General features: G+C 42.3%; 1 protein-coding gene across 2 annotated transcripts in view; it reads right to left on the bottom strand.

Moving 5' to 3' along the window:
• Nucleotides 1-1,069: 1,069 nt before the first annotated feature.
• Nucleotides 1,070-12,587, bottom strand: part of slc2a11a (solute carrier family 2 member 11a) — a 16,436-nt gene continuing 4,918 nt past the window's right edge. For both annotated transcript variants that reach the window (XM_014132291.3, NM_001141793.1), the window contains 11 exons: nt 12,411-12,509; nt 11,992-12,152; nt 10,527-10,651; nt 10,120-10,249; nt 9,759-9,907; nt 9,337-9,524; nt 7,522-7,632; nt 6,957-7,058; nt 3,588-3,663; nt 3,096-3,223; nt 1,070-2,244 (listed from right to left, as the gene is read on the bottom strand). In XM_014132291.3, coding sequence (XP_013987766.1) covers nt 2,026-2,244; nt 3,096-3,223; nt 3,588-3,663; nt 6,957-7,058; nt 7,522-7,632; nt 9,337-9,524; nt 9,759-9,907; nt 10,120-10,249; nt 10,527-10,651; nt 11,992-12,152; nt 12,411-12,509 — 1,488 coding nt within the window. In that variant the 3' untranslated portion in view covers nt 1,070-2,025. The remainder of the gene's footprint in view (nt 2,245-3,095; nt 3,224-3,587; nt 3,664-6,956; nt 7,059-7,521; nt 7,633-9,336; nt 9,525-9,758; nt 9,908-10,119; nt 10,250-10,526; nt 10,652-11,991; nt 12,153-12,410; nt 12,510-12,587) is intronic.

Genomic DNA, 12,587 nt, shown 5'->3' with positions numbered 1-12,587 from the left:
TCACCAGAGATATTCAATCTGGTCTGGGCTTTGGCTGGCCACTCAAGGACATTCAGAGACCTGACATGAAGCCACTTCTGCATTGTATTGGCTGTGTGCTTAGGGTCTCCTAGTCCCTGCCGCTGAAAAACACCCCCAAAGCATGATGCTGCCACCACCATGCTTCACCGTAGGGACGGTGCCAGGTTTCTTCCAGATGTGATGCTTGGCATTCAGGCCAAAGAGTTGAATCTTGGTTTCATCAGACCAGAGAATCTTGCTGCTCATGGTCTAGGAGTCTTTAGGTGCCTTTTGGCAAACTCTAAGCAGGCTGTCATGTGCCTTATACTGAGGAGTGGCTTCTGTCTGGCCACTCTACCATAAAGGCCTGATTAGTTGAGTGCTGCAGAGATGGTTGTCCTTCTAGTTTCTCCCATCTCCACAGAGGAACTCTAGATCTCTGTCAGAGTGACTGTCGAGTTCTTGGTCACCTCCCTGACCAAGGCCCTTCTCCCCCGATTGTTCAGTTTCGCCAGGCTGCCAGCTCTAGGAAGACTTGGTGGTTCCAAACTTCTTCCATTTAAGAATGATGGAGGCCACTATGTTCTTGGGGACCTTCAATGCGCTGGAGTAATTCTTTGGTACCCTTCCCCAGATCTGTGCCTCAACGCAATCCTGTCTCGGAGCTCAACGGACAATTCCTTGGACCTCATGGCTTGGTTTTTGCTTTGACATGCACTTTCAACTGTGGGACCTTATATAGACAGGTGTGTGTGCCTTTCCAAATCATGATCAATCAATTGAATTTACCACAGGTGGCCTCCAATCAAGTTGTAGAAACATCTCAAGGATGATCAATGGAAACAGGATGCACCTGAGCTCAATTTCAGGTCTCATAGCAAAGGGTATGAATACTTACGTAAATAAGGTATTTCAGGTTTTTATTTTTAATATACTTGCAATTTTTTTTGAAAAACTCGCTTTGTCATTATGGGGGTATTGTGTGTAGATTGCTGAGGAATTTTTTTTTAATGCATTTTATAATAAGGCTGTAACATAACAAAATGTGGAAAAAGTCAAGGGGTCTGAATACTTTCCGAAGGCACTGTATTTCACATAGATACATTACATGGTCTTATTTGTTTATGATCACAATCTATTGCAAACAATGAAATATATGACATACTGTTCAAAACAAGTTGATTATTTGATAATATAGTTTGATATGAAATGATCTATAAATACAGTATAATACTCTCAACATACAGTAGCTTAGATACCTTTGGTTTTTACCTTGTTACAATATCATCCACCATATCTGTATGATAACCCTATGACACATGTAACAGCAGTTGAAATGTGCATTTGACTTGGACAGCAAAAATAAACAAATGATCCAAATTTGATTTGAATATACTTTCTTCATTTTCATCACAAGGCAATATGTGATTGATATGGCATAAACAGGCTCACAGGGATTTGATAAATATTGGTCCTAAAAATAAAAAATAAAAACATAACTTCACTGATCAGTGTATATGGAATTCACCATTAAAGATTTATGTGGATTACATTCACCCTTTCAAGATATGGGACCCACAACATTGCATTTTCTTCTGTACTGGTAGACTAAAAGTGCACACTACTTGATGCCAAAGGCACATTATTAAAATGAACAACTTTCAAAGTAAAGACAGTCCATCCCTTAACACCCCTCTGTACATAAGGCTTTCACTCAAGCCACTCAATAGTACATAATTACATATTATAAGTGTAATGGGATCTCTGTGCTCAAAACAATAATTATTCTTTCCAAGAGTTTATTGCCGAAAATTGACTTACTGTACTTTCATTTTAATGAAAGGGAATACACCATCTTTGTATGCTTTTTTCAAACCCAAGACGATGGAAAACCTGGTTTCCTGTGGGAAAAAGGTATTCTGACCTCAATTGGATCTCCTGGTTAATTAAGGTTAATTAATTAACCTTAAATAGTACTGTGGTCAATAGTAGAGGTCGTAGGTCATAGGTAGGAGAGCAGTAGGCCTACAGGGCAGTGGAGTGGCAGACCTCTCCCAGCTGATACTGTGCCTGAGGGGCTGGTAGACCCTGCTTGTCCTGGCCCCTATAGTTGAGTTTGTGGAACTCATTGGCGATGGCTGAGAGGGTCTTCCCTTTGGTCTCAGGCAGAACCAGGCCCACGTACAGAGCAGACAGGAAACAGACAGCAGCGAATGGGACGAAGCAGAACTCACCCAGCTCACTCTGCAGAGAGAGAGAACAACAAAAACGTGTCAGTGTGTGTGTTTGAATGTGTTTGTGTGTGTGTGTGTGTGGGGGGGGGGGGGGGGGGTCGTTCCACCAATTAGTTGCCTTTTGAGTATTGGAACTTGATGAAAAAATGTTTTATTTCATCTAATTTTAACCTTTTGTCATAAATAGCACATGTTCAACTTAATAAAAACATGTTTACCCCATCTCAAGAGATTCAGTTAAAAAATGACTATAGTAAGTGCCTACTAAAGTAACAGGGTTGACCGTAACAGGGTTGAAGACTTCATCTTAAATCATACATAAATCCCCATGTGACAGGGGGGCTGGAAGCTTGTTGTGTGCAACAGAGAGGGGCAATTGAATGCAAGCTTCACCCAAATGTTTATATAGTTAAAACATGTATATCTTGTCTATTGTATTTATTGTTAACAGGGTTGATTTATAGATTTTTCCATGTGGTCTATTTGAAGCATCACTTATTTGATATAACAAGCTTTTAAAATGCAATATTTTTGCACAATTTCTACTTATATCAAAGTGACGCAAAAGGCACTCGTTTAGTATAATGACCCTGTGGGTGTGTGTGCGTTTTTATTTATTTAACTAGGCAAGTCAGTTAAAAACAAATTCTTATTTACAATGACGGCCTACCCCGGCCAAACCCTAACCCGGATGATGCTGGGCCAATTGTGCGCCGCCCTAAGGGACTCCCAATCACTGCCGGTTGTGATAAAGCCTGGAATCGAACTAGGGTCTGTAGTGATGCCTCTAGCACTGAGATGCAGTACCTTAGACCGCTACACCACTCAGGAGCCGTTTGTGTGTATGTGTTTTTCACTCACCACCAGGAACGGAAAGATCATCCCCATAATGAAAAGGTTGATCCACATCATTGAGCCAGCTATCATGTAGGCTGCTGGACGGGCAGTCTGGCTAAAGATCTCTGTAGGGAGGACCCCTGTCACTCCAGCTGTAGGCAAAGATACACACAGACCGTACCCAATACCGTCACCCTACTGTAGATCATTTCCCATGAACATTATGAGATGAGTGTACTTTATTAATCCCCAAGGAAAAATACATTTGTCATCCTTACAGCCATAGTTGAAATGAAATGATATCACACTTTATTTGGACAGACCCTTATATATGATCTACAGATGCTCAAACTATCAACTGCAGCGCTGTTGGATACTCTGTAGTGTGTAGGATAAAATACTTAAATGCCAATGTAATTCCCTTCAATAAGAGCTAGTATTTCTAACTGACTGGTCTAATAATATTAAACGCTAAATATTAATATTTAAGCTATTGAAAGGAAGAGACTGGCTCACCTGGGCCCATGCCAAAGCTGAGTATATAGGTGAAGATACAGGCCATACTCAAGTAAGGCATCCACTCCACCATGTGCTGTTACAGTAAAACAAAGAACTTAGTTATCAAGTCAAAAATATATGATTTAGCAAGTTTTTTACATTTATTTCACCTTTATTTAACCAGGTAGGCTAGTTGAGAACAAGTTGTCATTTACAACTGCGACCTGGCCAAGATAAAGATAAGCAATTCGACACATACAACAACACATACAACAACACATACAACACAGAGTTACACATGGAATACACAAACATACAGTCAATAATACAGTAGAAAAAGTCTATATGCAGTGTGTGCAAATCATGTAGGATAAGGGAGGTAAAGGCAATAAATAGGCCATGGTGGCGAAGTAATTACAATATAGCAATTAAACACTGGAATGGTAGATGTGCAGAAGATGAATGTGCAAGTAGAGATACTGGGGTGCAAAGGAGCAAGATAAATAAATAAATAAATAAATACAGTATGGGGATGAGGTAGTTGGATGGGCTATTTACAGATGGGCTATGTACAGGTGCAGTGATCTGTGAGCTGCTTTGACAGCTGGTGCTTAAAGCTAGTGAGGGAGATATGAGTCTCCAGCTTAAGTGATTTTTGAAATTCGTTCCAGTCATTGGCAGCAGAGAACTGGAAGGAAAGGCGGCCAAAGGAAGAATTGGCTTTGGGGGTGACCAGCGAGATATACATGCTGGAGCGCGTGCTATGGGTGGGTGCTGCTATGGTGACCAGTGAGCTGAGATAAGGCGGGGCTTTACCTAGCAGAGACTTGTAGATGACCTGGAGCCAGTGGGTTTGGCGGAGAGTATGAAGCGAGGGCCAGCCAACGAGAGAGTACAGGTCGCAGTGGTGGGTAGTATATGGGGCTTTGGTGACAAAACGGATGGCACTGTGATAGACTGCATCCAATTTGTTGAGTAGAGTGTTGGAGGCTATTTTGTAAATGACATCGCCGAAGTCGAGGATCGGTAGGATGGTCAGTTTTACGAGGGTATGTTTGGCAGCATGAGTGAAGGATGCTTTGTTGCGAAATAGGAAGCCGATTCTAGATTTAATTTTGGATTGGAGATGCTTAATTTGAGTCTGGAAGGAGAGTTTACAGTAAAACCTGACACCTAGGTATTTGTCCACCTATTCTAAGTCAGAACCGTCCAGAGTAGTGATGCTGGACGGGCGGTCAGGTGCGGGCAGCGATCGGTTGAAGAGCATGCATTTAGTTTTACTTGCAATTAAGAGCAGTTGGAGGCCACGGAAGGAGAGTTGTATGGCATTGAAGCTCGTCTGGAGGTTAGCTAACACAGTGTCCAAAGAAGGGCCAGAAGTATACAGAATGGTGTCGTCTGCGTAGAGGTGGATCAGAGAATCACCAGCAGCAAGAGTGACATCATTGATGTATACAGAGAAGAGAGTCGGCCTGAGAATTGAACCCTGTGGCACACCCAGAGACTGCCAGAGGTCCGGACAACAGGCCCTCCAATTTGACACACTGAACTCTATCAGAGAAGTAGTTGGTGAAACAGGCGAGGCAATCATTTGAGAAACCAGACTCAAGTCTGCCGATAAGAATGTGGTGATTGACAGAGTCGAAAGCCTTGGCCAGGTCAATGAATACGGCTGCACAGTAATGTCTCTTGTCGATGGAGGTTATGATATCGTTTAGGACTTTGAGCGTGGCTGAGGTGCACCCATGACCAGCTCTGATACTAGATTGCATAGCGGAGAAGGTACGGTGGGATTCGAAATGGTCGGTAATCTGTTTGTTAACTTGGCTTTCAAAGACCTTAGAAAGGCAGGGTAGGATAGATATAGGTCTGTGGCAGTTTGGGTCTAGAGTGTCTCCCCCTTTGAAGAGGGGGATGGCCGTGGCAGCTTTCCAATCTTTGGGAATCTCAGACGATACGAAAGAGAGGTTGAACAGGCTAGTAATAGGGGTTGCAACAATTTCGGCAGATAATTTTAGAAAGAGAGGGTCCAGATTGTCTAGCCCAGCTGATTTGTAGGGGTCCAGATTTTGCAGCTCTTTCAGAACATCAGCTATCTGGATTTGGGTGAAGGAGAAATGGGGGAGGCTTGGGCGAGTTGCTGTGGGGGGTGCAGGGCTGCTGATCGGGGTAGGGGTAGCCAGGTGGAAAGCATGGCCAGCCGTAGAAAAATGGTTATTGAAATTCTCAATTACAGTGGATTTATCGGTGGTGACAGTGTTTCCTAGACTCAGTGCAGTGGGCAGCTGGGAGGGGCTGCTCTTATTCTCCATGGACTTTACAGTGTCCCAGAACTTTTTTGAGTTTGTGCTACAGGATGCAAATTTCTGCTTGAAAAAGCTAGCCTTAGCTTTCCTAACTGCCTGTGTATATTGGTTCCTAACTTCCCTGAAAAGTTGCATATCACAGGGACTATTCGATGCTAATGCAGAACGCCAAGTTAAAAAATGTATATAAAAAAGAAAGTAATTTTCCTGACAACTCAGTTCTATCTTGCTGAATCAATATCAGTAAAATTGAAAAGATCAGACTTTCTTGCAGACCAAAGGCTGAGGTAATCACTGGTCCAAAAAGAATTGAGCTAAATCAATGTTAATTCAAATGAGCACCACATAATACCACTGATTGAGTGGGCTTTTTAAGTGTCCTGTCGCCTTACAGATGTAGAATCTTAATTGAGCCAGTTTTCTACAGCAGGGAAATAATCCTGCAGCAAGAGGAAATGTGAATTATGATGTGGATTATAATTTTTTGTAGGGGTTGATACATTTTTCATTAGGGCAAATCAAGTCTGACATTTTAAAAAGTGGAAATTACAAACTTTAGAAGCCTTTTTAAACCTTGAATACACTACAAGTTTGCATTTTCTGCTGTGCAGGAAAATTCTCAGCAACAAAAGAGTGATCAAATTAAGATCGTACAACTGTACCTGACTATACCTATCCAACCACCCGCTGCACCTACACATGCAAAGCACAAAGTAGAATTACCCCTCCTAGTGGATAGAGTGATGTGTTGTCACAACATGAAGAGGAATAAACAACAGTGGGTTCAAAAGGGTATGTTTACTTTTCTGACTGGTACACAGCAACCCAAGCATGACTGTAACGCAGATGAACCAAGTCAGACTGCTATTCTTCCATTACGATGAGTACGTACGCCCTTCAGAAGTAATAGAGTCCCAAAGGTCAATAAATCCAATGAAATTAGAGACTGGGACATGACTAGGACATGGCATTTCAGCCACGTATCTCCATCATCTAGTTTCAGATCACCTTTTGATTTCCACTCGCACTTTTATTTTCTTACATTGACAGGGGAAGAGGATGACATAAGAAGATAGAATACCTCAAAACACAGAGCTATAGTGAAGACAATGGCCCAGCCTGTCATTAAAACGTAGCCTCCCATCAAAAGAATCTTCCTGCCCTGTCGCTCAATCAGCAGGTTCTGAGGAGGATGCAAACATTACAATGTATATTAAAATCATATAATTTTCAGCCCTGAGGTTAGCCATAGACGCAAAAGAGAGGTGTTTCATCTTCTATTACGTCTCTGGTTACACTGAGGTGAGCATTTTTTTAGCCTTGTGTGAAAATACATTCTAATCCAAACAGAACGCCTAGAAAAGCACTTTAACAGCTCTCAGAATGCAGGAACAATTTTGAAATGTAACTTTTCTTACAGAGCAACTTTTTCAAAGGTCTGGATTAAGGATTTAACGAGAGAGAGAGAGAGAGAGAGAGAGAGAGAGAGAGAGAGAGAGAGAGAGAGAGAGAGAGAGAGAGAGAGAGAGAGAGAGAGAGAGAGAGAGAGAGAGAGAGAGAGAGAGAGAGAGAGAGACAATCCCTACTTGCCTCTGGGGTGGTTAGTTAGTTACACAACAGCCACATTATTACTCAGGAATACTCACACATATTATACAGGCTGTGAATTCACATGTACCAGTGCATATGGTGATATACTGGATCATATCCGGAGAGATCCCGGACTCTTTAAACACATAGTACGCATAGAAGTAGATCTGTTGGAGTGAAAAAGAGAACATCACATACACTGTACATACAGTAAGCGTACTGACAGAGCACAGTGGCTGCTGTTTCAGTTATGATGATTTTTTGAATGAAACTATACTTTTTCTATCGTTTTTCATAAAAAGAGTCCCGTCCTTATCATGTACTGACAGAGTACTGACAGACTGACGGAGCATTTCAAATCATTACATCAAATGACCAAATTGAAATTGTGTTGTTGATAAGCTGATTCAGCCGCAAAGCATTTAGCATATTACTGCTCTAATACCCAGTCAGCTCTCTCCCTAAGGCTTCCAGCTGCCAGCCCCCTGGTCTAAATAATCCCCTGAAGAAAGGTACTGTAATTACACAGTCATCAGTTAGGGACTGTGAGACGTAGCGTGAAGGCAACTAAGAGACTGCAGCAGCACTATTAACTTGGCATGGCCTTGGACTGACTACACCTCTTCATTAAACCCTATCTGAAATACAAACAACCCGCTCTCTTTCAAATAATTGTTTGGTGTCTCACATTGGGATTCGCTGGATAAGCAAATCACTACCGAAGGTCCACTCTCACGATGTTTGTCGCAGACAGACAGGTTGCGTAGCGAATGAGGAGACCCTACTCATTATAAGTTGCCACGGCCCCGCCCTCTGGTCATTCTCACTCTCTAAGCTCGACTTCATCCCTGTTTCCCTGCTTAACTGTTCTCCAATGAACCCTGAGCTTTACGCTGCCGAACGTAGGACCTCAGCTTCAAGGCTCTAGTTTTGAGTACTGTCCAAAAGTAAAGTTTTTGCTTTGAGTAGAATTCATGCTTCGCCTTTTTCTACTCGCTCCAAGTCTTCGGTGGTAGCTAGCGTCACACGCCTAGCTACTGCAGGTAGCCTACTGGTTAGAGCGTTGGGCCAGTAACCTAAAGGTTGCTGGATCGAGTCCCCGAGATGCTCACTAACCCACAAAAGACGCACACTGCTCTCTGTTCTTTGCGCTGGCAGGAGACGCACCACCAGGGGTGGACGCGCTGGCACACCCCTTATCCAGCGAATCCCAATGTGAGACACCCCACTCTATTATCAGAGAACTGGCGTTACGGAAGTAACCTTAAGTTATGTACTCCTCCCTAACTCCCGCAGCATTACAACTGTAAAGTACAACCACATGTCATCATCACCAGCATGCATTTTTAACAAGGAAATGTAAACCCGTCGACACACAGTATGAAATATTGATAGCTGATATCAGATTTCTAATCAAGTTCGCTGTGAGAAGGAGGGGTCAGGAACACTGTGGCCAAATTGTATCTGAGCTGGGTATGTTCTACTGTCAGAACAATGGTGTTCTTTAGAGGTAGGTAACTTTGATCCTAGAGAGAGAGAGAGAGTTCTCAGTCAGAAACCCCAGGACCAGAGAGAACCAAAACCCTGCTTACTCAAAACCAAACATCTGAGAAACCCAATAACTGTGGGGAGAAACCATGCTTACAATAACAATAAGAAGTCTACTGGCAGGAGTCTGCTTCTTACATCATTTGTAAGAGGGTAAATTAATAATAAAAGGACATTGCATCATCATTCACCACAGATATTATTTGTGATTTTATGCGACACGTGGCCTACTTAATACACTACTACTAACTGAAAAATACAGTTATTTAAAATTCTACGTTTTAGTTCTAAGTTCTTATTTCCGAGTTTTTGTAGTAACTCACGGAGTCGTTGCCACAGAGTTGCATGGCGCTGCTGAGAGTGATGATAGAGATCACCTGCCAGCGCACATTACGGTCAGCGAACAGCTCCCAGGGTCTGCTGGGCCTCAGGCCTTTAGCCTCAGCCTGCTCCTGGAGGATCTCATCCAACTCTGATCTCTGGACCTCACAGCCACGCAGACGCCTCAGAGCTAACACACGCACACACAGACACATACACGTGGACGGGCAAAATGGATTTTGGAAATACAAATGATGGCAAAGTACACAGACACATATAAGATTTAAAGACTACCCATCCCTGTTGACGCAGAGGCGGCACAATGAACATCAAAAGAACCTGCTCATGCTTTTACTGTATATCTCTTTAACTCACAAGAGGAACAGAACAACGTGGACCATGGTTTGGCTCTCCTCCTACCTACCATTGATACAGGCTTCCTTGTCCCCACGGTCTATGAGGAGGTATCGAGGGCTTTCTGGGAACCAGGGGAGAGTGAGGAGCTGGATGAGGCCTGGGATGGCATTACTGGCCAGTAGGTATTGCCAACAGGGCTCACTGCCCAAGATCTCCCTGGAAACATATGACACCATCAAATGAAATACTGACTTAATTAAAACAAAGTTTACATCTGCAATTATTTCCCCAAACAAATCACACAATCCATTGTAGTGCTAGATTTATGTGTAAGTAATACTAAATTGCAGGCTGATTTGGTAGCCTCTGAATGCTCTGCTTGGATGTTTGTCTTTGTTTTATGTGTCGGTGTGTTGTATGTGTCCTACCTGAGGCCCACGACCTGTCCTAACACCACTCCAAACGCTGTGAAGATAGCTGACGACAGGGAAGCAGCCCCTCGCAGGTGCTTGGGAGCACTCTCACCAAAATACATGGGTTGCACATTCATACTGATCCCTATGAAAGGAGTAGATCATTTCTCTACTGTCTGTGGTTTCAGTTTCTTGCATCAAACATAAGACAAACAGCTGTACAATTACAGTATTATCTATATCTACAATTGACATGTCATTGACATTTAAAGACCTAAGACAGCAACAAACATAAAACGTGTAATACTGGTTGTTTCTCTATACACAATGTACAAGCAATGCAGTCAGTTGCACAATGAGCGTGGATTGATGACATGAGAACCCCCATTTGAGAACCCTCTGGTTGAATATACAGTAGATACCAGCATTGATTCCAACCAGGACCCTGGAGATGATGATCATCTCAAAAGACTTGGCAGCTCTGCTGGTCAACGCTAGGAGTGAACTCAGCATCAAGAAGATATTATTCAACAGCATAGTCTTCTTCCTGTGGGAGCAACACAAGGGGGTTAGAGTAGAGTAGAATATAGTGGAGTAGTGTAGAGTAGAGTCGAATTTAGTAGAATAGAAGAGTGGAGATGAGTAGAATTTAGTTGAATATTGTAGAGTAGAATTTAGTAGAGTACAGTAGAGCATAATAGAGTAGAGTGGAGACAAGTAGAGTAGAATAGAGTGGAGATGAGTAGAGTGGAGACGAGAAGAATAGAGTGAAGACGAGTAGAGTAGAATTTAGTAGAGTAGTGGAGTGTACAGTAAAGTAGAATATAGTAGAGCAGTGTAGAGTATAGTACAATTTAATAGAGTAGTGTAGAGTAGAATTTAGTAGTGTATAATAGAATAGAGTGGAGACAAGTAGAGTAGAGTTGAGTGGAGGTGAGTATAGTAGAATAGAGTGGAGATTAATAGAGTAGAATGGAGATGAATAAACTAGTGGAGACTAGTAGAGTAGAATAGAGTGGAGATGAGTAGAGTGGAGACGAGAAGAATAGAGTGAAGATGAGTAGAGTAGAATTTAGTAGAGTAGTGGAGTGTACAGTAAAGTAGAATATAGTAGAGCAGTGTAGAGTATAGTACAATTTAATAGAGTAGTGTAGAGTAGAATTTAGTAGTGTATAATAGAATAGAGTGGAGACAAGTAGAGTAGAGTTGAGTGGAGGTGAGTATAGTAGAATAGAGTGGAGATTAATAGAGTAGAATGGAGATGAATAAACTAGTGGAGACTAGTAGAGTAGAATAGAGTGGAGATTAATAAAGTAGTGGAGATGAATAAAGTAGAGTGGAGACTAGTAGAGTAGAATATAGTGGAGACGAGTAAATCCAAGTAAATCTTGAGTATCAATTAACTTATACTTTAGTAATGATGTTATAATTACATTTATGCAAATACTACTCTCTGCCCAGATATCATATATGCCCTGGCGCCAGCCTGCAAGGTTCAGTGTGCTCTTTCAGCCTTGAGAAACATAAACACCACCACATTGTTCATTGACTGACTCCACTGAGAAGAGAATACATAAAGTAGCCTTGCTGTCTTCAGCGATACTGTGTCTATGCTCTCTTTGATGCAACCCCCTTTTACATCTGACCCATAAACAGATGACAATTTGCTCATCAGTCACTAAACATTTCTCTTTGAGACATATCACTGATAGATCCCTGGTAATATTGAATTCTAAAGCACATAGTAAGCTTTTCAGTGAGGGCCATTTACCAAGATTATCGCACATCCTTGTGTCAATATCTGACATTGACATTGCCTTGACATTGATGACATTACCTTCCAAAGGTTATGATCATGGATCCAGATATACAGCAATACATTATTACCGTCCAAAAGTTATGCTCATGGGTCCAGCTATAAGAGCTCCGGCCAGCCCCCCCAGGGAGTAGATGGACACAATGCAAGTCCAGACCAGAGTGACCTGGTAGTTCTTCAGCTGCACGTCCCAGCGCTCCCGAAATGTCTCGTTAACAAAGTTCTGAATGAACTGAAAGGAAAGGTCAAGTGTGATCAAATACACTCACGTGAGCATGTGCACACACACACACACACACACACACACACACACACACACACACACACACACACACACACACACACACACACACACACACACACACACACACCCCCCCCCTAGATTGTATTTGTTTAATTGGATCCCCATTAGCTTTAGAAGAAGCAGCAGATACTCTTCCTGGGGTCCAAAAACACACACACACACACAGGTGCGTCAAAATAACCTTACTATGGTGGGTGCGTTCATTATGGCAAGGTTGTAGCCATACTGAAGAGTGCCTCCAATGGCACATGACGTCACCATTAACATCAAGTTTAGATCATTGCCCTGTCAGTACAAACAAGTATTAATAAAAAAGAAACAGCAATGATAGGTTGTTCACTTTAATAAATATTGGAGATGTAC

This window comes from Salmo salar, chromosome 12, assembly GCF_965601325.2.
Source record: "Salmo salar chromosome 12, fSalSal1, whole genome shotgun sequence".
NCBI classification, from domain to species: Eukaryota; Metazoa; Chordata; class Actinopteri; order Salmoniformes; family Salmonidae; genus Salmo; species Salmo salar.
Note: the sequence above shows the minus strand (reverse complement) of the source record. Positions and strands in the feature narration are given on the sequence as shown.